The following is a 26,814-nucleotide window of genomic DNA, read 5'->3' on the forward strand; positions in this document are numbered from 1 at the left end:
TCCTCCTTAGGAGATTGAAAAGATTTGACTTGGGTCCCCAGATCCTCAAAAGTTCTACAGCTGCACCACCGAGAGCATCCTGATCGTTTGCATCACCGCCTGGTATGGCAACTGCTCGGCATCTGACCGTAAGGCGCTACAGAGGGTAGTGCTTACGGCCCAGTACATCACTGGGGTCAAGCTTCCTGCCATCCAGGACCTATATAATAGGTGGTGTCAGAGGAACACCCATAAAATTGTCAGAGACTCCAGTCACCCAAGTCATAAGACTGTTTTCTCTGCTACCACATGGCAAGTGGTACCAGACCGCCAAGTCTAGGAGCAAAAGGCTACTCAACGGCTTCTACCCCCAAGCCATAAGAATGCTGAACAATTAAAAATGGCCAACGGACAATTACATTGACGACCCCCCCCCCCTATTTGTTGTGTACACAGCTGCTACTCGCTGTTTATTATCTATGACTTCACCCCTACCTACATGTACAAATTACCTCAACTAACCTGCACCCCTGCACACTGACTCGGTACCGGTACCCCCTATATATAGCCTCGTTATTGTTATGTTATTGTGTTACTTTTTATTATTTTTTACTTTAGTTTATTTGGTAAATATTTTCTTAACTCTTCCTGAACTGCATTGTTGATTAAGGGCTTGTAAAGTAAGCATTTCATGGTAAGGTCTACCCTTGTGACAAATAGAGTTTGATTTGATTTGTTCCAAATGTTTTGTGCACTCAGTGTACAAACCCGGCTCCCCACTTCCATCTTTATAACCATCCCCCTGCAATAACAAACACATTAATCAAGGCTCTCATGTTACATCGTACACAATAAATCCCTATCAAGCCTTTGCCCCCCCTTGGGGTCCCTCCCCGCTTCCCCCTCCCTCCTGCCACAACAGAGGGGAATCAGGGGGGTGGGGGGGTGGCATCAGGGGGGAGTCAGGGCCGATCCCCTCCCCCTGGGTCTTTTAATAGACCTGGCTGGAGTTAGAGCAGCAGCTGCCGGAGTGTGTCTGCACCACCTCTCCCCTGTCCCTGTCTGTCCCCTTATCCTGCTTTCTCTCTCTCTCTCTCTCTTTCTGTCTCTGTCTCTCTCTCTCTCTCTCTCTCTTTCTCTCTCTCGTTCCCTCTCATTCCTTCTCTCTCTCTCTCTACTACCCCTCCTCTCTCTTTCTCTCAACCCCACTCCTCATCTCTCTCTCTTTCTCTCTGCTACCCCCCTTCCTCTATCTCTCTGGAACTCTCCTGTCCTCTTTCCCCTATCTCTGCTTCAACCCCCAAACCCTTACCACCTCCCCTTCTCACACACACTCAACTGCACACCTCACAATCACACACACCTCACACACAGGACTACCATTCCCGGACCAGTCCCCATGGCCGACAAGAAGGGCGCTGCTGCCAGCAGCAAACTGTTGGTGAGGAAGAAAGAGAGGACGACAAAGACAGCGGTGACTGTGGAGGTCAAGAAAGAGGTCAAGAAAGAGGTGAAGACGGAGATGAAGATGGAGATGAAGAGGGAGGTTAAGTCGAGTTTAGTGAAGAAGGAGGAGAAGGTCCTGGCAGTGGGGGAAAACGTGGAGGGGAACGGAGATGTCCCAATGGAAGAGGGAGCCACAGCTAACGAAGACGTGGCTAATGGGGAAGCGGCTGCGGCTAAAGCTAACGGAGAAAATGGGGAGTACGAACCCATTGAGCTGCCCCCTTGGGAGATCATCGAAGGGTGGGTGACAACAGATACCATGTGTGTGCGTGCTGTATGTCTGTTGTCGGCAGCTGGTGTGCTGTCATTCTCATTTCATTATACATACAGTGCCAGGGACTTGCCTTTCATATCATTACTATTCAAGTCTTGTTTCCTACAATACAGCTGAGTAGTTACATAGTAGTTACCAAAGTACAGAGTAACTTACTACTCTATATGGCAGTTACTATGTTCAACTGAGTAATAACGTAGTTGTTACCAAAGTAGGCATAAAGAACTGAATGTAAAGTGTTGCCAAATGACCTTTAGAGGGATGGCGAGGGTTACTTTTCCTACTCTGGAGAGAAACATCCACTGTCATTCCAACATGACGGGAAGAAATGGCTTTAGAACGTTGTGAAACACTGAAAGACATTGTAGAACATTGTGGAATGTTCTACAACTCTGTTGAACACTGGAATGTTCACAGTGGTTTTGTTGTGTCTGTCCATACGACTCAACATTGTGACAGCAGTGAAACTCTTAACTAAGTGGTCAAATGTTAGGTAGGAACACAGCCACTGAGTTTTACCATAAAGTCAAATTAAATCCAAAATGAAGGCATACTGTTTTGGATCGTTTCCAACCCATTGAGGCCAGACAGAAAATGTATGGAAGTTCCATTATCATTACCTTCACAGTGATGTCTGAGGGCTTAAATATGCCTCCACAGATTCCAACCGGCCCAGTCATTGGTTATCCACCAGAGGCCTGGATAGTAAAGTTGCACAGTCATTGGTTGATCACCTGTGAGTTTGTGTGTTAGCGTGGTGGGTCATGTTGCAGCAGTGAGGGGCTTGGTTCAGATATAGCTCAGGGGGATTTTTCCATTCTGAGATGATCTGTGTTTGGGTTCCTGTTTAGGGTGAGATTTAAGGGTCTTGGTTTCGGAGGTCATCTTGGGACTGAAGGGCCCAGAGCCCGGAAATACCCTCTGATTTTGTTTTATCACCCCTCCATCTGGTGGATCTGTTGTCATCCTTTGGGTATGGCTGTGATGGGGGTTACATTTGTTAACACTGCAACAAATGGAATATAGATGGTGCATATGTTGCGAAACCAAAGGGATAAAGTGTAATACTTCCCAGTCACCCACTTTGTATGCGTTTCAGCTATGTTTTTTTTATTACTTCAGATGTGTTGTCTTCTTGAAAGTGTCCTGACTTGGTTCAAACCAGCATGACAATATACATAAAAGGAACGCAATCAAAACCAGCACGACAACATGTCGGAAGGAAGGTGAACAAGTGATAAGAAAAGAGTCATTCTCCATATTTTTGGGACAGGGCTTCTGTGTCTGTGAGTGTCACGTCTGGTAGAGCACAACCTGACTAACAGGAGATCTGCCAGTCAAAGGGGATTAAGACTGTTATGAGTTTGAAACACACGGCCCTCTTAAAACAGGACATGCCCAAACAACAAACCCTCAGCCGTTTCTGTGGACAGAGCCTACGCATTACTCAGTGATTACTGGTGTATTCACTTCACAGTTGACTCAAGACATTCATTAAAAGCCTACGGTTAGACAAACAAAATAGCTGACTCATAATCAAAACATTTGGACTGGGTCAGGTTTCCGGAATGCCTGTCATGATATGGACCTGCCTTCCAGAGAGGACTCCTGAAGAGCTGTGACAGCTTGGGAAATAAATGATCGTAAAAGTAGTATGCACTTCGTCTAGTTTACGGTGAGGCACTAAAACTATTGTATTCAACAAGCGACTGTTCCCCTTCACCATCTGACTACATCACAATATACAGTAGCATAGATTATTACTAGACAGGGTAAAAATGGAAAAACAATTGAAATAGATGAGCACAAATATGAGCTTTTTGCTCTTGATTTTGGGTTAGGGCGATGATAAAGGTTAAGAACAGGGTTTGTGAATAGAGTTGTGTCCATAGCTAGATAGTGTAGTCCTGTCCAGTTAGTACCAACCACGTACCGTACCAATGGGGTGATCTTGAGCACCTCGGGCCACACAAAGCCCTGGACGCCATGGTTAATGTTGATGTGGGTCATTGAGTCAGAAGGCTAAAAATACAGAGCTGGCATTCCACGCTAAGCCACACCAATACCCTAAAATTAGTCCTGCGTACCCCCGTCTGTCTGATATAAGACATCATTTCTTATTATATACATTTTTTTACCCCTTTTTCTCCCCAATTGGTAGTTACACGGACTCAGGAGAGGAAAAGGTCGAGGCACATGCGTTCTCTGAAACACAACCCAACAAAGCCGCAGTGCTTCTTGACACAATGCCCACTTAACCATGAAGCCAGCCGCACCAATGTGTCAGAGGAAACACCTTACACCTGGCGACCATGTCAGTGTGCACTGTCCCTAGCCCACCACGGAAGTCTCTGGTGCGCAATGGGATAACAATATCCCTGCCGGCCAAACCCTCCCCTAACCCGGACGACACTGGGCCAATTCTACACCGCCCCATGGGTCCCCTGGACACGGCTGGCTGTGATTGAGCCTGGACTCGAACCCATAATCTCTAGTGGCACAGCTAGCACCTGCGATGCAGTGCCTTAGACCACAGCGCCACTCGGGAGGCCCTTATAGGAGTGATTCTGTAATGATAACTGTATAACACTTGTACTCTTAGAACAAACACTTCTATATATATACGTTTGGGTTGACAAAATGTTCCAAGGTTAAATAACCTTGAATAGAGACCTGAAGGTAGAGAACCCTTCTCCCATTTGTTAAATTAAACCCATCCCCATATTCCCTCTCCATCCAGGGACCGCATCGACCCGTTCCAATTCAAGTTCCAGTTCAAGAACGTGGAGTACTCGTCAGGTCGTAACAAGACGTTCCTGTGTTACCTGGTGGACAAAGGGAAGGCTGATGCCGGTCTGATGAGAGGTTACCTGGAGGATGAACACTCAGGAGCCCACGCTGAGCAGGCCTTCTTCCTCCAGACACTCCCAGACTACGACCCTGCTGTCAAATACACTATCACCTGGTACGTACACTACAGGTCAAAAGTTTTAGAACACCTACTCATTCAAGGGTTTTTCTTTATTTTAAAAATGTTCTCCATTGTAGAATAATAGTGAAGACGTCAAAATTATGAAATAACATATGGAATCATGTAGTAACCAAAAAGGTGTTAAGAAAACTTCTGAAGCCAGCTAAATAATTATAAAAATGATGGATATTACCTAACATTTAGGTACATATAAGTGTCTTATATTGGTTGAAAGCTTATATTCTTGTTAATCCTACTGTACTATCTGATTTACAGTAGCTATTACAGCGAAAACATGCCATGCGATTGTTTGAGGATGGCGCCCCACATCAAAATATTTTTCCACTGGCACAGGTTTCATAAATTTACAAACAGCGATGAAATATTCACTTTTTGAAAATCTTCCTCTGATTTGTCATCCAAAGGGTCCAGTTATAACATGTAGTGTTGTTTTGTTAGATAAAATCCTTCTTTATATCCCAAAAAGTCAGTTTAGTCGGCGCCATCGATTTGAGTAATCCACTCGTAAAACATGCAGAGAAAGGAATTTGAAAATCTACCACTAAACTTTGTTTCAAAAAGTCAAAATATGTTTCTATATACTCCTCAGATACCCTAAAATTTTATCAAACGATAGTATTTCTTACAGAAAGAACTATGTTCAGTAGGAAACCGATTTTAACAGGTGTGTCCTGTCTTCATGGTGCACGCAAACACAAGACTGTGTCCCTGTACTAAAACTGATATTTCTTATTAATTTTTTCTAAAGTTACAAGCCTGAAACCTTGAACATAGACTGCTGACACCCTGTGGAAGCCATAGGAATTGCATCCTGGGAGCTCATTTTCAGTATGCCCTTATACTTGCCATTGTAAGAGCATGGTCTCTCTCAAAAAACTTCTGGTTGGTTTTTCTTTAGATTATCTCCTACCATATCTGTTGTGTTATTTTCTCTTCCATTATTTTAATATTTCTACAAACTTCAAATTGTTGTCTTTCCAATGGTACCAATTATATGCATATGCTGGCTTTACGGCCTGAGCTACAGGCAGTTTACTTTGGGCACGTCATTCAGGCGGAGATTGAGAAAAAAGGGGCCTAGCCTAAAGAAGTTTTAAGAAAAACCCTTGAATGAGTAGATGTTCTAAAACTTTTGACCGTTAGCTTTCAGTATCTCTCGAATACGCTGTCACCTGATATGTATCTCTCCAATACACTGTAACCTGGGACATATCTCTCAAATACACTGTAACCTGGGACATATCTACAGTATTACTCAGTCAAGTACACTGTCACCTGGTACCTATCTCTCAAACACACTTTCTCCTAGTACATATCTATCAAATACACTATAATCGGGGACATATCGCTCAAATACATGGTCTCCTGGTACATATCTCTCAGACACATATCTGCGAAATACACCTGGTAACTATTGGCCTTCACACAGTCACCTGGTCCATATCTCTCAAATATACCGTGACCTGTGAAATCTCTCTCAAATACACTGTCACGTCCATACAGTATCTCCGCAGAGAGCTGTGACTCGTTTCACAGAAATTTAGCAGCACTTAATGAAACAATTAGAACCCTAACTATGACCTCATCATCTGTGCCTAATTCAATTTTACCTTCTCCCCTGTCCCAGGTACATGTCATCCAGTCCCTGTGCGGTCTGTGCAGCTAAGATCGCAGAGGCCCTTCAGGCCAGGAAGAGCATCAAGATGACTCTCTTCTCAGCCCGGCTCTTTGAGTGGGAGGATCAAGACATCCAGGCGGGGCTGAATGCTCTGTCTCAAGCAGGGTGCAAGCTGAGGATGATGAAACCCATGGACTTCACCTATGTCTGGGACACTTTTGTGGAGAATGACGACCTAACGTTCACCCCCTGGGAGGACTGCCAGGACAACTACGAGTACTACCACGAGAAACTGGCAGACATCATGCAGTGACTACAGTGAGTTAATGTAGTGTTACTGTAGTATGACTAGAGAATCTGGCCGATATCATGCCGTTATCGCTGTGAGTTACTGTGGTATTACGATCAACTGGTCGACCTTCAAGGCATTCCTAGTAGATCACCAAACATTTATGTAGAAAAGCCAACGATTAAAGGCTTGCTCTCCTTTTGTTCTTCGTGCTGCACTGTTGGTGCACTTGATTCAGAAGCCCTGCACACTGGGTAGGCAAAGTGTTCCCATTTTGAACCATTTCATTTGTCTGAATAGAAAAACTCTGCCTACACGGCAGACGGGGAGATCTGTGGCTAACTCCAGTGCATCTACTTTGCTGGCCAATTGGATATCTCAAATCACTGTGCATACCTACAGCTTCCATGACCCCGTCCACAGCAAAGTGTGATGCCACGTGAGATTTCGTAACTGTCAAAGAGCACAGCAAAGAGAGCCTGCCAAATATAGCAAAGAGCTGCAGTTTTTATGAGTGAGTTTTATTCAACACTGTCAACACTGTTTCTATTCAACACTATTACAAAACTTAAAACAAGCTTCTCTCTACTTCGACTCCCGCTGCAATGTATGCGAAGCCAAGTGTATAGATAGCCCTGCGTTTGTATTATTATTAGCAGCTCGTCGTGTCTATTTTAATATCGAGGAGTATTTCACTTTCTCTGGTCATAGGAACAACATGAATTTGTGCCTGAGGCGGTGTGACTCGAGGTGGTTCGCCTTCAGGTGGAAGACTGTGTCTTCTCTCTAGTCAGTCTCACTGGAGGAAAGAGCAGGGACCGTGAGAGGCAGACCCTCTGCTGCTCTCTCCCTCCCTCGAGACTAATGCCATTGTCGTGTCTTTACTATCATTTACTGAAGACCGATAGTTTTTATCAAAGATTCTCTGTAATTAGTTACTACGCGATCAACTGATTAATCACGTAACTAATTAACTATGAAATGAACCAAGGAAAAATGTTCAGATTACAAAGTTATAATTTCCTAAAATAACTTTTCAGATATTTGATCTGATCAATTAGTCTTCAAATTAATTAATTATTTACTTTACCTCACGTTAGTCTCATTCCAAACGTCGTAATTTGTTGGTTATCTGCACGAACCCAGTCTTCACTATGAGTCACCCATACATCAATTGTCTTAAATAATTTATTTATTACTAACTAAGTAATTCACAGAAATGCATAAACAAACAAACAAAGGTAAATGTAATGATAGGAGGATGTGCCCTAGTGGGCTAAACCGGCATGGCGGCTTGTTAGACAAAAGGGGAAGTGGGGGTCAACTAAGAAGTCACTACAGAGTTAATAATTATAACAATTGAAATGCTAATCCTTTACACATGAACGCTCACTCATTCAGGAACAATTGCAATCAATATATATATTTACGCTCAGTGTGTCGTCTTGATGGCTGGTGAAAAGTCTTTATTTTGTAGAATTGTCCATCTCTCTCTCTCCCTCTCTCTCTCTGTCTTGGTTAGAGGGGATAGTTCAAAGTGACATTCGTTATAGAATGGATGTTTCGGCGCTTGTCGTTCTTCGCGTTCAATGATACCGAATTCCGCAATGGTCTGCAACCTTTAGCCATCTCGTAATTGAGGAAAGCTCGGTCTGGTGATAATTTCTCAAAGTTGGGTTTTATACGGAATGGCAGGAAAGGGCTGTCCCAGGATGTCTGACCCTAATTGGGCTCAGGGGCGGTCCTCTGATTTAGTTCAAATCCAATTCCCTTTTTGAGTTTTCCTTCATTAAACAGTCCAAAATCACACTGTAAAATTGTGTAAACAGTATCATACTCACTCATTCATCTTATACAACAATTAGATGTAAACCTTATATCTGGGGCTATTATATAAACAGCGTTATGGTAATGTGGCCAACCCATCTCGCATGAGCTTCCCAAGTTGTGACAAATGGACCAGTTCGTAGCTGGATTCTTCACCGATCTTTTACACTTTCTCCAAAACATGAGATGTGTTCGTACCTCTGTGAGTTCTGTGAGGTGGGAGGATTTCCTTTGTCTCCATGAAAAACTACTCTCTATAACTGTGTGTCCATGAGGTCTTCTCAGGAATTTACGACCTCTGACCACAGCAGCCTAGTTGAAGGAGGCAAGGATGGGCTTGCTATACCCGAAGAGGCCAACGTCATGACACCATGTTCAAATTATTATATATATATTTTTATTTAACTAGTCAAGTCAGTTAAGAACAGTGACGGCCTAACCCAGACAACGCTGTGCCAATTTGCACCGCCCTATGGGACTCCCAATCACAGCCAGATGTGGTGTAGCCTGGATTCGAACCAGGGAGTGACACCTTTTGCACTGAGACACAGTGCCTTAGACTGCTGTGCCACTCGGGAGCCCGATTGGCAACTCGGATATCTCAGACTTCCGACTTCAGTGCATTCAAGACATCTGGGAACTCAGACCGACCTGAAGTTCACTGTTGTCATGATTTTGTTTTTTTTCCCAGCTGTCTTGAAAGTACCATGACCATCAGACCAGGTACCATCAGACCAGCAAAATAAAAAAGCAAATGATCTGCAAATTATTTTAATTTATGCTCAACTGTGCCTCTACACCAACTGATCTATTTTGTTATCACATTTAATATGGTCTGAGAATAACAATATTGGCAGGCCAGGCATATAGTTAATATGCTGTGATAATGTATGAGGCCTACTGCACAAACCACATTCCTACAGAACTGTTTTCTGAGCGGTAGAGCTCACCTTGCTTTTTGACTGCGAAAGTGATCTTGACTCAGAAATTGTCGGTGAACACTGCTATAGTAAAACTAGATACACTGACTGACATCATGCAGTGATCACAGTGACTTACTGTAATATTACTGTAGTATAACTAAAGATAAACTGGCTGACATCATGCAGTGATCACAGTGAGTTACTGCAATATTACTGTAGTATAACTAAAGATAAACTGGCTGAAATCATGCAGTGATCACAGTGAGTTACTGTAATATTACTGTATAACTAAAGAGAAACTGGCTGACCATGCAGTGATCACAGTGAGTTACTGTAATATTACTGTATAACTAAAGAGAAACTGGCTGACATCATGCAGTGATCACATTGGGTGGAGGGAGAGGAACACACATACAGGCCATAGGCCAACATATGCACACTTATGCAGGCACAAATACACATGCAGGTATTCAGGGATGCAGTCATTGATCTCAGAAATGTGTATTTTTCTCATGCAAAACCAGTGAGGGGCCAGAACAATGAAGCCAACGAGGATGACGCCAGAGAGAAAGACAAACAGATACAGTTACTGTTTTCCCCTGGCTGATCCACTGCTGCCTAATGGGGGCAGCTGCTAACATTTCTGGGGAGACTGGAAGAGGCAGAGGAGAAAGGAAGAGACAGGGGAGGTGGGGAGGTATGGAGACAGGGGAGGTGGGGAAAAGCAGGAAGGTAAGGAAAGGCTGGAAAAGACAGATCAGGTAGGGGCAGGGAGAGGCAGAGGGAGGCAGGGGGAAGCAGAGAGGTGCCTTGGGAGAGAGGCTGGAGATACAGGGGAAGGCAGGGGTATACATGGAGGCAGGGTGTCGATAAGCATTGAATGTTAGGGCCATGAGAAGGGGTAGAAGAGTCATCAATCAGCCTCATAACCAGTCAGTGTGGGCTTCAACCCTGGGGTTCTGATCCTCAGAGAAAGCCTAAAGGTTAGTTAGAGTCAACAGAGCGTGATGTGTAGTATTCCTGTCTTTCTGATGAAGCGATATCAATAACTTTTGAGTTGTTGTGGATTTCAATGCTCGCTCATTCCCTCCTCTCTCTCTCTTTTTTGTCTCTCTGTCTCTGTTGATCTCTCTGTCAGGAATGTTGTCAGCCCAGAATTATCCCATCACCTGCCACCTCCACTATCTAAGGTCCTCAGTGATGTGCACAGGACTCAACCAATCAGAGGGCAGTTTGTGTGCTTGTGCGTCAAGCCGTCCTGCTGTGTTTGTTTGCCTTTATGAAGCCAGTTCCAGACCACCTCCTCCACATGGAACTCTCTGTCCCAGCTTCCACTCGCTATTCTGGGGTTGTCCTCACAGGACACATGGATCTGTGGATCAATCCTCAACCTCAAGATAACAGCTTTGCAATTATGTACTATTGGTTATAATTCAAGTATAAAAAGTTATTTTATTACAATTTAAGTTATAATAATTCATCCTTCTCCTTCTGTCCTGAAAGGACGTTTCATAACTGCACCAATGTTGCCTCTGTCATCCAGAGGACTAGAATGATATTCTATGCATGGATATTCATATAGATATTGTTCATGACAATACCCCAAACTGTTAAGTTCTAGAGAATTAACAGACATGTTTGTTATTGTTATTAGGAGTAATTCAACATTTGTGAGTTATGAGATACGTTCAATATCTTTTACACATTTTAATGAGGCAAAAAAAAAAACATGAATGTTACTTGGTGTTCGTTTTAAATAGTGATTGAATGATCCAACATTTCTTACAGAAAGACTGAATAGAGATTGTAGCGTGAGCATGAGCACACGATTTCAACTTCAAGATTATATCGATCTGCCTGTAGAAATTTAAGCAAAGTACATTATTTATACACAGTGAAAATAAAGAAGTGTGGAGTTTTAAAAGTGTTGTCTTTTTCTCATTTTTAAGTCATTGTTAGCACAAATAGAACTGACAATTTGGATTTGAAATAAATGTGGTTGACCCCTTTTTCTTGTTGTGACAACTAAAGTCATCTACTTCCCTTTAAATGATACTTCCCTTTAAATGATACTCCCCCCCCCCCCCCCCCGGTCTACAAGTTTCCATATAATCATCTCGACTAATAGGTTGAAAACCCAGTTAGAATCCATGGAACTCTGAGAGCAGAAACCCTTGGCTGTTGAGTTATCTCCAGCCTACTCTTAAGAGGACTGCCTCTAGTCTCCTGATGGGACAACCGAGCGCCAATCAGCCACTATTCACAGATTAGAGTGGTTCTATAATAGAGGGGTTCTATTAAAAGACTGTGGAATGTTCATCGCACAATATTTACAGCACTGATACACTGGGAATATGTGAACGACCAGCAGAGGCAGGGGAGTCAAAGCAATCTGCAGATATTTCTGGGTCTGGGTTAATAAAGAAATTCAACAGAACATTAGAGTAAATTAAGAATCAATTAAGAATGATTGCGATCATCAGCAGATAAAGAAAAAGTATTTTAATGAGACGACCATGCATTGTTGCATACAGCACTAGTTGACATTTACAGTACATCTTCACAGAGATCCAACCTGGTCTCAGAGCATTTAGTATTACTCTGCATGTAAATCCGAGTCACTCCATTTAGTATGATATGCTACCTTTGATATCACATTATCACATGTATTGATTTGTGGATGTCCATCACCCATTTCATATGATTTGTTACAAATTAAAATTCATATTATGTGTTACGAATTTACAAAATGTACAATATGTTATGAATTTGAAAAACATACAATATGTTATATTTTTCAAAATGTATGATATGTTACGAATTCTAACCAGGTATCTAACGTTAGTTAGCTGGCTAAAGTTAGCTAGAATAGGGGTTGAGGTTGGGGTTAGAGTTTAGTTGAGGAGTTATGTCAAAGGGTTAAGGTTATAGTTAGGTTTAGCTAAAAGAGTTAAGGTTAGGGGAACGATCAGCTAAAAGGGTTAGGGGAAGTAGCTAAAATGTAGTAAGTAGTTGAAAGTTGCTAATTAGCAAAAATGCTCAAGTTCTCCTTGATGACATTTAAACTCGCAACCTCAATCGCGTTACACGCCCCACCCACCCTACTTTAGTTTATTTGAGTGTCCCGTATTTACATTTACTATGTTACGTCTAGTCTATGAGACCAGGCTGAGAGATCTGATGGGTGAAAAACATGCCAAAAATAGCAGGCTCAAAGCAGATACCCATTAATAAAAGTCATGGTCTATTTTATTTTCATGTGCAGACTTTTAGTAGGCTAACATACTCATTGACAATCAAAGCAGCGACACAGAATGCGAAATAGAGATGGTTCTGAGAGTTGCGGGGTCTATGGTTCCCCCTCAGAGAGGTCCATGAGGTTGGGGCTGAAGAAGTTTTTCATAAGTCTCTCCAGTGACCCCTTGTGGTTGTTGCTGGCCTCCCCAGATTGTGAGCCAGCAGAGTGTGGTTTGAGGGCAGGGGAGAAGCCCGGGGTGTAGCGCGGGATGGGGTTAAGTGCGGTGGGGGGCAGCAGGGAGGAGGAGCGGGTCTGGGCAGTGTGGAGACCCTCCATGGCACTGGACAACCAGATGAGTCTCTTCAGGCTCTGGATGGTCCTGCCACGGTCATGCATCAGCTGGTGCTCCGTTACCGCTCGCCTGCTGGAGTGGAGAGGAGGGGAGGAGTGGAGAGGAGTAGAGGAAAGAGGAGGGGTGAGGGGGCAGAGATATGTATTATTGAGCAGGGAGGGAGAGGAGTACATTAATATCTTCAGGAAAATAATGTGATAGAAAGATGATAAAGGAGGAGAGACAAGGAGGAGAGAGCTGTAGTGTGTAGTTTGCTCGCAACAAATACAAGGTGTGAAAAATAGACTTCAGGAACTTTCAGCATGTTTAAAAGTATATATAAAAAACAATAAAGGAATTAACCTTAAGAGGAACCAGAGACTTACCTTTCATTCTCCTGACAGTGACCGACTGTGAAGACGACAAGAACCATGACAGCAACGGCCTGCACATGCTTTTGGGATACCAGCATCGTCTGCAGAGATCGAACGTTCACAAAAACTTCATGTAATTCCTCAAAACTCACTGGGGCCATACTTACGAACATTAGAAAAAGTTTCATTTCAAACGTTTTCTGCGTCTCAAAATGCGCGTCAGCCAATTAAAACCGTTGAAGTAGTTGCACATGATCAAACGCTACATGTTAGCTGTTCCCATTACATAACCTGGCACATGTATCCCCATGCTAACCTGAGCAGTGACAGTGATTATTTCCTGTAACAAATTCTGCATCCTTGACTAGTGTAACAGGTTGAAGTTTGTTGTTCTTGAATACAGCCTTCTGCCTCTGTCAGTCAAAGGTGTACCTCGTTCTATTTAAGGGCGTGATTCTGAAATCTGTGCTTCACTTTTGTTTCAGAGTATACCCTAACAATGGTAAAGGCTGACATGTCATAGGAGGATGGGAGAGGCGCCCATGGTGCAGCGAAAATAGATTTGAATCATTAGTGATGTTCTATGGTGCCCATCTCCGTTGGTGCCGCTCTCCTTCTCCCCTGGCGTCCCCTCCTGGGTTGTTGGTATGTTTTGTATGTTGGCCGGAGTTAAACAACTTAAATATGATAGCTTGATTATTTAATAATGGGTGGTGGTGATGATGATTGAACTGATCAGAAGATTCTTTACAGAGTGGAAGGCGCTGAAGATGTTCCAGTCTAAACTTTCTATTGTGAATCACATAGATGTTTGTTTTATACCTGGTCTGTTAATTCCCATGCTCCACATTTAAAGAACCTGTGTTTTAGTTTCGGTAAATCCCCCACTTTATGTTTGACGACAGTCGGCAGAGAACGGAGCATTGGAATATTTTAAGCGTTAAATTAGATCATTTGAAGGTAATCTTTTTTAGCATAGACATGGGATAACTATAGTTTGAAGTATGCTTTGTGGAATGTAATGATTGAGTCGGTGGAACAAATAGCTTAGTTTGAGGTGACTACATATTTGTGGAATGAGTATGCTATTCCAATCTGTCTGACCGTCCTATTTGAAGAGTTTCAAATCTAAAACAAAAGACAAGGTGGGATCTTTTTGGGGTTTGCACAATTCATTATGTGAGAAATGGCGGTGGAAACGCTTTCATGCGCAAATATTGATATAATAACCATCATATCGAAGTAAACTTGGAGTCACCTAATGACATTTTGTGTGGTCCTCGTACTACGACTCGGGATGACATGCCGTTTTAATAGGCTACAGATTAACTAAATTATGATGAACATCACAAGGTGGTAAAAATGCAAGGCGATGAGCTTGATGCACCTTTCCAATAAATATCGAGGGTCTTCTTCTGGTGACATGATAATCGATCTTTGGCTGCCATTTGATAAATTGGAATAATCTCGCTCTCTTTTAACACGTTTAGATGGTTTTTCGGCCAGCTAACTTGTCTATATAAAATATGTTAGCTGACATGGGCTAATTGACTATGCTAATCAAACTGCTGACGCACAACCAAATTTTGAAATTGCACCTTGTTTATTCTACTCTCCTTACTCGCAACAGTAATTTGAGGCCTGTACTGGGGGTAGGGGGGTTTGGTTGAACCGAGGGCCTTCAAAAGGGGGGCCAGTTGCCCATCCCTGTTATACCCGCAAGCTGTTGGTAGGAGCGCACCTGCCAATAGCAGTGGGCACGTTTGTTATATGACGCAACAATTTGTTCCGTGAGGTCATTCTACTGCCAATGTTTGTCTATGGAGATTGCATGGCTGTGGGCTCGATTTTCTACACTTGTCAGCAACGGGTGTGGCTGAAATAGCCAGGTCCACTCATTTGAATGGGTGTCCACAGACTTCTGTTCATATACAGTGCATTCGGAAAGTATTTAGACCCCTTGGCTTTTTCTAAATTTTGTTACGTTACAGCCTCATTCTAAAATTGATTAACTTGTTTCTTTCCCCTCTTCAATCTACTCACAATACTCCTTAATGACAAAGCGAAAACAGGTTTTTAAAAATGTTTGCAAATGTATGCAGCAAAGACAGAAATACCTCATTTACATATGTATTCGGGCCCTTTGTTATGAGACTTGAAATTGAGCTCAGGTGCATCCTGTTTCCATTGATCATCCTTGACATGTTTCTGCAACTTGATTGGAGTCCACCTGTGGTAAATTCAATTGATTGGGCATGATCTGGAAAGGCACACACTTGTCTATATACAGTGCCTTGCGAAAGTATTTGGCCCCCTTGAACTTTGCGACCTTTTGCCACATTTCAGGCTTCAAACATAAAGATATAAAACTGTATTTTTTTGTGAAGAATCAACAACAAGTGGGACACAATCATGAAGTGGAACGACATTTATTGGATATTTCAAACTTTTTTAACAAATCAAAAACTGAAAAATTGGGCGTGCAAAATTATTCAGCCCCCTTAAGTTAATACTTTGTAGCGCCACCTTTTGCTGCGATTACAGCTGTAAGTCGCTTGGGGTATGTCTATCAGTTTTGCACATCGAGAGACTGAAATTTTTTCCCATTCCTCCTTGCAAAACAGCTCGAGCTCAGTGAGGTTGGATGGAGAGCATTTGTGAACAGCAGTTTTCAGTTCTTTCCACAGATTCTCGATTGGATTCAGGTCTGGACTTTGACTTGGCCATTCTAACACCTGGATATGTTTATTTTTGAACCATTCCATTGTAGATTTTGCTTTATGTTTTGGATCATTGTCTTGTTGGAAGACAAATCTCCGTCCCAGTCTCAGGTCTTTTTGACAGTGGGGATGGTGTGTTCAGCTGTGTTGCTTTTACGCCAAACATAACGTTTTGCATTGTTGCCAAAAAGTTCAATTTTGGTTTCATCTGACCAGAGCACCTTCTTCCACATATTTGGTGTGTCTCCCAGGTGGCTTGTGGCAAACTTTAAACGACACTTTAAGAAATGGCTTTCTTCTTGTCACTCTTCCATAAAGGCCAGATTTGTGCAATATACGACTGATTGTTGTTCTATGGACAGAGTTTCCCACCTCAGCTGTAGATCTCTGCAGTTTATCCAGAGTGATCATGGGCCTCTTGGCTGCATCTCTGATCAGTCTTCTCCTTGTATGAGCTGAAAGTTTAGAGGGACGGCCAGGTCTTGGTAGATTTGCATTTGTCTGATACTCCTTCCATTTCAATATTACCGCTTGCACAGTGCTCCTTGGGATGTTTAAAGCTTGTGAAATCTTTTTGTATCCAAATCCGGCTTTAAACTTCTTCACAACAGTATCTCGGACCTGCCTGGTGTGTTCCTTGTTCTTCATGATGCTCTCTGCACTTTTAACGGACCTCTGAGACTATCACAGTGCAGGTGCATTTATACGGAGACTTGATTACACACAGGTGGATTGTATTTATCATCATTAGTCATTTAGGTCAACATTGGATCATTCAGAGATCCTCACTGAACTTCTGGAGAGAGTTTGCTGCACTGAAAGTAAAGGGGCTGAATAATTTTGCACGCCCAATTTTTCCGTTTTTGATTTGTTAAAAAAGTTTGAAATATCCAATAAATGTCGTTCGACTTCATGATTGTGTCCCACTTGTTGTTGATTCTTCACAAAAAAATACAGTTTTATATCTTTATGTTTGAAGCCTGAAATGTGGCAAAAGGTCGCAAAGTTCAAGGGGGCCGAATACTTTCGCAAGGCACTGTAAAGGTCTCACAGTTTACAGTGCGTGTCAGAGCAAAAACTAAGCCATGAGGTCGAAGGCATTGTCTGTAGAGCCCCCGAGACAGGATTGTGTCAAGGCACAGATCTGGGGAAGGGTACCAAAACATTTTTGCAGCATTGAAGGTCTCCAAGAACACAGTGGCCTCCATCATTCTTAAATGGAAGAAGGTTGGAACCACCAAGTCTCTTCCTAGAGCTGGCCGCCCTGCCAAACTGAACATTCGGGCCTGTACAGTAGAGTGGCCAGATGGAAGCCAGTCCTCAGTAAAATGCATATGACAGCCAGCTTGAAGTTTGCCAAAAGCCACCTCTGGTCTGATGAAATCAAGATAGAACTCTTTGGCCTGAATGCCAAGTTTGGAGGAAACGTGGTATCATCCCCACGGTAAAGCATGGTGGTGGCAGCATCATGCAGTGGGGATGTTTATTCAGTGGCATTGACTGGGAGACTAGTCAGGATCAAGGGAAAGATGAACGGCGCAAAGTACAGAGAGCTCCGTGATGAAAACCAGCTCCAGAGTGCTCAGGACCTCAGACTGGGGCGAAGGTTCACCTTCCAACAGGACAACGACCCTAAGCACACAGCCAAGCCAATGCAGGAGTGGCTTCGGGACAAGTCTCTGAATGTCCTTGAGTGGCCCAGCCAAAGCATGGACTTGAACCTGATCTAACATCTCTGGGGAGACCTGAAAATAGCTGTGCAGCAATGTTCCCATCCAACCTGACAGAGCTTGAGAGGATCTGCAGAGAATAATGGGAGAAACTCCCCAAATACAGGTGTGCCAAACTTGTAGCTTCATACCCAAGAAGACTCTATACATATATATTTTTTATACCTTATGTTAATTTTAGTGCTAAATGGATATTGATTACTGCATTGTTGGGTTTGGAGCTTGCAATTAAGGCATTTCACTGTACTTGTGAACATGGCATTTTAAAACATCTGGAAAACTGCAATTCATTTTATGATACCTGAACATACTGAACAGTATAATTCAAAGCCATTTGCAAAATTTGCAAACAGTAATTTGGATGATTAAAAAAAACACTTTGAAAGTCCTTGTTCATCTGAGGGCAAGTGTTCTTGTTTCAAACACACTATGCCATCTTTAGAGATCGGTTACTCAGAATACAAAGTAACATGATTTTCAACCTACCTTGGCTGTAGTCAGGGCCAGATTACCAAACGGGGGCCCCACCTTAAGGGGGCCCACAACCCCCCCCCCCCCCCCCTAGCAAAAGGTGTAAAATTACAGGATTACAACTTTCTCAACCCCATGGAAAAATGTGTAGAAGAACCAAAACTTAGCTTTAAAATGGCAAAATTCTCTCTCAGCTTCCTGTCAAAATGTGAACAAAAGCATGAGATGAGCTATAAAACAATACTATTTTTTTCTGCCCAATGGTAAAAAGTGTAGAATTGCAGGATATTAGCCGTTTTCTTAAAAAAAAAAAGGTCTGTTCCTCGGGGCCTCAAATGCTGTAGTCCGGCACTGGCAGTAGTTGATTCAAGCAGGCAGTCACCCTTTCAAGACTTAATAGCCATGCTTTGTTACTGTTAGCATTCTCAGTAACACTTTACATTGTTATATAATACTTTGGTAATTGCATAGCAATGAGCTGAGAGTACACAAGGAATAGTGACTGTAATAATGCCATTATTATGCGATTTACAAAGTCCTATGCCACAATGTTTCTATTGTAATCAAAGTTACTACACATGTGTAGTAACTTTGTCAAGTGTTACTGCATTACCTTTGTCTCACTCATTATGAAATATATCTGTTAGTCATTTTGAAGCTACAAAAGTGGTCTGTACTAGTGTTGAGGTGATTCCATTTCCCTCAGAAATTGCGCTTATGATCATAGGGGTGGCAGGGTAGCCTAGTGGTTAGAGCGTTGGACTAGTAACCGGAAGGTTGAAATTTCAAACCCCCGAGCTGACAAGGTACAAATCTGTCGTTCTGCCCCTGAACAGGCAGTTAACCCACTGTTCTGTCATTGAAAATAAGAATTTGTTCTTAACTGACTTGCCTAGTTAAATAAAAAATAAAATAGATTTAGACTAATTCAACTAACTGTTGTAGTTTTTGGTAGCCATCAATTACACCGTTTTCTCATTCAAATAACTTAACTATATTCCAAATATTATTTGTTTTTCTGAGACCTGTATTTGAATATAATTGTTTGGGTTGCCTATTAGTTAACTTTATATAAACTATTGTATTGGTCAGTGGCGATTTTAGCATGTAAAACTTTGTGGGGCATTTTTTTTTATTTTTTGATGCACACCAGCAAAGCCACTGCACTACACATCATAACACTAAACAATACATGAATTGCACTATAATGGTGACAAACCGTGCCAACAAACTGTTAGGGTTTACATAAAACTGTCCCAACAGCAGTCCCAACACCTTACCACTGCTACACCTGGCTTTCAGCGGAGCCTTGTCTGGCAGCGAAACAGTTAAATTCAGCCTCATTCACTTCCTGGCATATTACATGATTTATGCAGCAGCATAAACTACACTTTTGGACTCCCATTGTTTTTCTATGCTCACTTGAACAGGAAGGTGTGGTGGTGGTCCTTCATGGTCTGTCATTCTCTGGATTTATGGTGCTTTCAAGACAACTGGGAACTCTGAAAAAAAACAGGGTTGAATCATGATGACGTCAGTGAACTTCAGGAATGAGGTCCGAGTTCCCGACTTGCAATTCAGAGTTGGATAACCATTCAAAAAGTATTTTCCCAGTGGAAGCTCGTTTTTTTCCGAGTTTCCAGTTGTCTTGAACTCACTGAAGTCTGAGATTTGCAGTTGTTTTGAGCATGGCAGAAGTCATGCTGGATTGACAGCATGGCCAATGTTGAATGTTTATCCTTTTAAGCTTGGAGAAGAGACCATTAAAACCAGACTTGGACCACACACCCACTCCATTGAATAGCAGGCTAGTGATTGCTTTACAATGCTTGTAGTTAGCCAATGATTCCTTCCAAACCACTCTTTGTGAATTTATGATTTCCAACTTGTTGTGTATTGTTTGTGTCCAATGGCCGATGATCACCGATACATTTGATCTATTATTTCTCTTCATATGACAAGAAATTAAAAGGATTTGCCAGTAGATTGCCTTGATTCATGATGATGAATGCTAGCTAAGATTTGATTTTGAAAGTATGATGTCCAATCAAAGCTACTGTAGGTATGTGATTTTACATCATTTTATCTGTGGCCAATGACTTTGAGCCTTCTTGGATGGGCATTTTCGAGCTCTATCCGTAGATTTTGTGGTGACATAGTGTCCCCATGAGTGACAGAACACTGAGCCAATCACAGCGCAACTATAGAACATTACCAACCCCTAGGCTCTGTAATTTCCGCTAGCTGCCCCACCACCACAGAAAGCACTGAGCTAGGCTGGAACACCTGCATTTTGGAGATTCCTTATATAAGAAAGCAAAACAATAGACCATGTTTGTATGCAGCTTTATTAACTCAATGATTATTTAAAAAAAAAAAAAATGTTTTAACATTATTTGCAAACTGATTAATTCCAAAATAACGTGCAAAACAGGCACTAAACAGGTTTGGCTCAAAACAGGTGCTCTGATCCACCTGCCCTTGATGACGGGTCGCTACTGGTATTGGTGCATTATGATTTTGTGTGCGGCCCTGGGTTGGCCTTGGTTTTAGGGAGCCTCTGAAGCCTGGTGTGCGCTGTGGTGTTTGGGTGAGTGGGATTGAGATGCGCTAAGGAGCGGTACTTGGCACGGTTGTGTCCATAATTCCATCACAGTGTGTGTGGCTTGGCGGCTGGGTAAGTAGGTTGGAGGTGTCACTGCCATGAGGGAAGTTGGAGGGGATGTTGCTGAGAAGAGTGCTTCTCTGTTACAGAGTTTATGGCTGCCTCAGTGACAAAACACGTTGAGCATAGAGGGACTGGGCTCTTCGTTTGGTTTGGCTGTGGGGTGCAGGCCGAGAAATGGCCCATGCCATCAGTGTAACCAATGAGCGCGTAAGAGCCGCTACATGGTCAATCTGACATCGTCTGCAGTGGCCGTGTAGCATTTCCGCAGAAGTCAGAGCATTCTTACTTCTTGTGTTTCGCATATCTGTTGCGAAGGGAGTTGCCAAGGAAGTGAGTTTGTGTTTATACAGAACCTCCCGCCCTCATCTACCATCAACCAGTCATGTCGATACGGACCGCGCCGCATTGTTACAAAATGTGGGAGGCACATGGCGATTAAGTACGAAGCACGAACCCCAAGTAAGGAGCCTCCAGATTGCATTTCCAGAGCAAGCATAACTTGGCTTCAAGTGGCTGACGAGGAACTCCAGTAAGTAGGTCTACTATTGTTAACATTTGGCAACTGATCCTATGCACCAAGTATTTTTTGAAATATAATTATGAAGATGAAACAAATGATCTATGAAGATAACTGTGCCAGTGTGTGCAAGAGAGTAGGGTATGATGCATTATAGAATCTGGCGAGCGACAGTACCAGTCAAAAGTTTGGACACACCTACTCATGCAAAGGTTTTTCTTTATTTTTACTATTTTCTACATTGTAGAATATTAATGAAGATTTCAAAGATATGAAATGACATATGGAATCATGTAGTAACCAAAAAAGTGTTAGATTTTATATTTGAGGTTCTTCAAAGTAGCCACCCTTTGCCTTCATGACAGCTTTGCGCACTCTTGACCTTCTCTCAACCAGCTTCATGAGAGTCACCTGGAATGCATTTCAATTAACAGATGTGCCTTGTTAAAAGTTCATTTGTGGAATTTCTTTCCCTCTTAATGCATTTGAGCCATTAGTTATGTGACCAGGTAGGGTTGGGATACAGAAGATATCCCTATTTGGTAAAAGACCAAGTCCATATTAATGACAAGAACAGCTCAAATAAGCAAAAGAGAAACGACAGCCCATCATTACTTTAAGACATGAAGGTCAGTCAATCTGGAAAATTTCAAGAACTTTAAGTTTCTTCAAGTGCAGTCACAAAAACCATCAAGTGCTATGATGAAACTGGCTCTTATGAGGACCGCCACAGAAAAGGATAGGTTCATTAGTTACCAGCTTCAGAAATTGCAGCCATAATAAATGCTTCAGAGTTCAAGTAACAGGCACATCTCAACAGCAACTGTTCAGAGGAGACTGCGTGAATCAGGCCTTCATGGTCAATTTGCTGCAAAGAAACCACTACTAAAGGACACCAGTAAGAAGAGGCTTGCTTGGGCCAAGAAACACGAGCAGTGGACATTAGACCAGTGGAAGTCTGTCCTTTGGTCTGATGAGCCCAAATATGAGATTTTTGGTTCTAACCACTGTGTCTTTGTGAGATGAGGAGCGGGTTAACGGATTATCTCTGCATGTGTGGTTCCCCACCGTAAAGTATGGAGGAGGTGTGATGGTGCTTTTCTGGTGACACTGTCTGTGATTTGGAATTCAAGGCACACTTAACCAACATGGCTACCACAGCATTCTGCAGTGATATGCCATCCCATCTGGTTTGCACTTAGTGGAACTATCATTTGTTTTTCAACAGGACAATGACCCAAAACACTTCCAGGCTATGTAAGGGCTATATGACCAAGAAGGCGAGTGATGGAGTGCTGCATCAGATGGCCTGGCCTCCACAATGACCCGACCTCAACCCAATTGAGATGAGGATGAGTTGGACCGCTGAGTGAAGGAAAAGCAGCCGACAAGTGCTCAGCATACAGTATGTGGGAACTCCTTCAAGACTGTTGGAAAAGCATTCCAGGTGAAGCTGGTTGAGAGAATGCCAAGATTGTGCAAAGCTGTCATCAAGGCAAAGGGTGGCAACTTTGAAGAATCTAAAAAATATACAATATATTTTGATTTGTTTAACACTTTTTTGGTTACTACATGATTCCATGTGTTATTTCATATTTTTGAAGTCTTCACTATTATTCTACAATGTAGAAAAGTCAAACTAATGAAAACCCTTGAATGAGTGGGTGTGTGTTACGTTCGTTGGATGAATTAGACCAAGGAGCAGCGTTGTAGGCGAATATCTTACTTACTGCGAGTGAGGAGGCGCACTGGAGGCCTGATGCAGGTGGCACCGGGCTGAGTTCGGGGAGGTAGCACAGGACGTACTGGGCTGTGGAGGTGTACATCAGGGCGAGTGCGGGGAGCAGGGTCAGGACGTGCCGGACTGGTGACACGTACTTCAGGGCGAGTACGAGGAGGAGACACAGGACGTAGCGGACTGGGGAGGCGCACTGGAGGCCTGATGCGTGGGACCGGCCCAGATTGCACCGGACTGGTGACACGCTCCTCCAAATGCCTACGTTGCCGCATACTCCTCACCAACTCCATTCTCCGGTATCCCTCCTCGCACTGTTCTACTGAATGCCAGACGGGCTCTGGCACTCTCCCTGGGTCGACCGACCCCCCCCCCACACACACACACACACACACAATTTTTTGGGGGACTGTCCTTTGGGCTGTCTTTGTGGACACGAACCCCGGTGTTGTCGTTGTTCCTCCCTCGCTGCCTCCGTCTGCTCCCATGGAAGGTGATCCCTTCCGGCCATGACCTCCTCCCACATCCAGGATCCTTTACCATCCAAGATATCTTCCCATGTCCAGGATGTCTGCTCCTCCTGGCCACGCTGCTTGGTCCCACGCTGCTTGGTCCGTTTGTGGTGGGATCTTCTGTTACGCTCGTTGGATGAATTAGACCAAGGTGCAGCGTGGTAGGCGAACATCTTACTTTATTAAAAATGAACACCGAAAAACCAACAAAATACAAAACGATCGTAAAGTTCTGCAGGCTACACAGCACCTATACAAAATCAAGATCCCACAAACTAAAGGGGGGAAAAAGGCTGCCTAAGTATGATCCCCAATCAGAGACAACGATAGACAGCTGCCTCTGATTGGGAACCATACCAGACCAAACAAAGAAATAGGAAAACTAGAATGCCCACCCAAATCACACCCCGACCTAACCAAATAGAGAATTAAAAAGGCTCTCTAAGGTGACAGTGATGAAACTTTTGACTGGTACTGCATATGGTTATGGTTCCCAAGTCAACTGACTGGTGATGAGATTTCATACCTTTTCGCTCTGTCTTTTTGCATGGTGGTTTGATATTTACTATCCCTTAAGTATCTCTTGAGTGTGCCTTTTGCATGATATTTTTTGACCAAACCTTTATTTATATGGTGTGTTTTTGCATTATTACCCTTTATCCTTATTGTATCCTTATTTCTTTCAGAGATTTTGAGTAGAGTGCTTATTTTACTTTGTGTCGAATATGAGGACACATTCCAAAATTAAGGTGGAAGGGATTGAAGTTTGTTGTGGTTCTTGAACACAGCCTCCTGCCTCTGTCAGTCACAGGTGCACCTCAATCTAATAATAAAAAAAGTAAGTCGATAGATGCGCCTGTGGCCCGTGAGTCAAACAGTAACATCATTTTGGATATTGAATAGCTCTCCATGTCTTTATGCTAGAGCCTTACCGTTTGATGGAGTGGCTGCAGCTCAATCACCTCTTTTTGCCAATATAAAGATTGCTTTCACAATCCCCATGTCAGGCGCAATGTTATCTGCACATGAGAGGATTCGGACAATAAAATTGTCACAATCGTCTATAAAATCTGAACCGTTTGAGCTACAAACTAATAAGTCACCAATATTGAAAGGTATTCAGGGGAGTCAACTGAAGGTAACCCATTATATGGCAAAGTGCATAGGGGGTCAAAAGTGGCACAAATAAAGTTACCCAACAGCTCTCTTTCTCCGTTGACATGCCCTCCTGGGTTGTTGGTATGCAGGTTTTGTATGTTGGCCAGAGTTCAACAGAACTTAAATGGGATACCTTGATTATTGAATGACGATGATGATGATATTGATGACGGTATAACTCTGATTCCTTGGCCAGATGATTCTGTGCAGAGTGCTAAGCGCTGAAGATGATAGTTCCAGTCTAAGCTTTCTATTAGTCCTATTATGAATCAAATCTATATTTGTGTATTATACCTGGCCTGTTTATTCCCAGACTCTACTCCTGATTTGAAGAACTTGTGTTGAAGTTAAGTACTGAGGACTTCCCGCTCGTGTATAACAAAGGCGGTGTAGTATTGGCTACGGGAATAGATATTTAGGTGTAAATACCCCGCGCTACACTAGGCTACTACTGAAATGAGACAAAATTCTAAAAGGCATGTTTTCACATATGACAAAATCACACGTTTTTGCGAATCTGTTTCGTACACAATCCATGTGTTTTAATGAGAAAAAAACCCCCATAAAAGTCTATACAACATTTAAATGTATCGTACATCATTGACCATGGGTTCGAGCCCCCCCTCCCCATCAGCCATTTTCTTTTTTTTAAAGGAAAACACTGTTCACTTCTGGTCCTCGACGCTCGATTCAAATAACGTATATGTGGCTAAGTGGGTGATTATAATAATGGATATAACATGTTGTATACGGAATTGTAGGCCTAAACATCTACGTAATATAGCCTATAGTAGAGATGGTCATTTAGGTAGCGTTGCCAGTAGCCTGTGTGTTGGTCTGCAAGAGGGACTCCAGCAAGAAGCTCCTCATCAAATGTATTCGTAATCTTCATTTACAAGGTTTTGGCGGCACTTCTCTTCTCAACACACTAACACAATAAATGTAATTCTACATTTCAAAGAAAAAAATAAATACATATGAGTTTTGAGCCCATTCCACAATCTGCAACAATTTCAAAGAGCTAGGCACTCTATACAGAGCGCTGTTGGAGAAGTCAGTCAAGCGCGCATAATCTCATTGTTTCGGATTATCACAACGTGCCGTTGGACTTCTGTTAAGGGCGCTTTCGTGAATGAATGTTGGATCAGGTCCAACTATGCCAACGATTTTATTTGGCTGATATGAGATTTGAACCGGATATAATCCCGGCCAGCTGTGCAGGTTAGCGCAGAGCTCTGTTGGGAATAGCTAACGAATATATTTGATCTCTCGCAGCTACGTCAACAATTGTAATTAGCTGATGCACATTTTGAGACGGAGAAAATTGTTTAAACTGAAACTTTTTCTAATGTTCGCAAGCAATGGCCCAAATGTATTTTGCATCTGCATCCTACTGTCTCTCTGCCTCTATTTGCATATTCCTTTGAGAACGAGCAACATTTTCGGTGTTCTAATGTTAATCCATCGTTTAGGTGTTAATCTGTTCATCATCAATCAAACTCTCAGAAACACAAAAAAAAAAGACATGTTGACTTTTAGTAATTACCAACTGGAGTAATACAGAGTTTGTTTGCATAGCCCTTGGAGAACACACAGTTTGGGAAACCTCCTTTTTGAATAAAATTATGTCATGCAGACATACATGGTAATAGCAGATACTGTGAAATAATGTTGAAATGTAATAACAGACTTGACACATTTAAAATGAGTTACCAAAGTGATTACTACGTAGTTACTCAATTCACAACATAATGTATGATAAATTCCTGAAACAAAGTTAGTACACACGCCCGGAAATCAAGAATCTCTAGTCAGTAATGGTCAATTCTAATTTGATCTCTAGCCAGTTTACCTGTGGGGAAATTAGAGGGTATCAAGGTGTACTTACATATTCCCTGATACAGCTATAGTCTTCCCTGATTCCTCAGACTCTTACTGTATTAGCCCCCAGA

At 42.6% G+C, this 26,814-nt stretch overlaps 2 protein-coding genes across 3 annotated transcripts; one reads left to right on the forward strand and one right to left on the reverse strand.

Annotated features, from left to right (window-relative positions):
- The first annotated feature begins 1,309 nt into the window (after positions 1-1,309).
- On the forward strand, positions 1,310-11,332 carry LOC118959023 (C->U-editing enzyme APOBEC-2-like). The gene is made up of 4 exons (XM_036974395.2): positions 1,310-1,725; positions 4,500-4,724; positions 6,379-6,687; positions 10,547-11,332. The coding sequence occupies exons 1-3, from the start codon at positions 1,379-1,381 to the stop codon at positions 6,680-6,682; spliced, it is 876 nt and encodes a 291-aa protein (XP_036830290.2). The 5' UTR covers positions 1,310-1,378; the 3' UTR covers positions 6,683-6,687; positions 10,547-11,332.
- A 563-nt stretch (positions 11,333-11,895) lies between these two features.
- Positions 11,896-26,814, reverse strand: pth4 (parathyroid hormone 4). Of its 2 annotated transcripts, none has more exons than XM_021568743.3 (3): positions 26,751-26,814; positions 13,364-13,452; positions 11,896-13,070 (listed from the first exon to the last, which is right to left on the reverse strand). In XM_021568743.3, the coding sequence occupies exons 2-3, from the start codon at positions 13,447-13,449 to the stop codon at positions 12,758-12,760; spliced, it is 399 nt and encodes a 132-aa protein (XP_021424418.1). In that variant the 5' UTR covers positions 13,450-13,452; positions 26,751-26,814; the 3' UTR covers positions 11,896-12,757. The 2 variants fall into 2 exon arrangements, with proteins under 2 accessions (XP_021424418.1, XP_021424421.1); XM_021568746.3 differs by having other exon boundaries at positions 11,896-13,067; positions 26,751-26,813.

This window comes from Oncorhynchus mykiss, chromosome 17, assembly GCF_057628025.1.
Source record: "Oncorhynchus mykiss isolate SJ-2025 chromosome 17, ASM5762802v1, whole genome shotgun sequence".
Taxonomy (NCBI): Eukaryota; Metazoa; Chordata; class Actinopteri; order Salmoniformes; family Salmonidae; genus Oncorhynchus; species Oncorhynchus mykiss.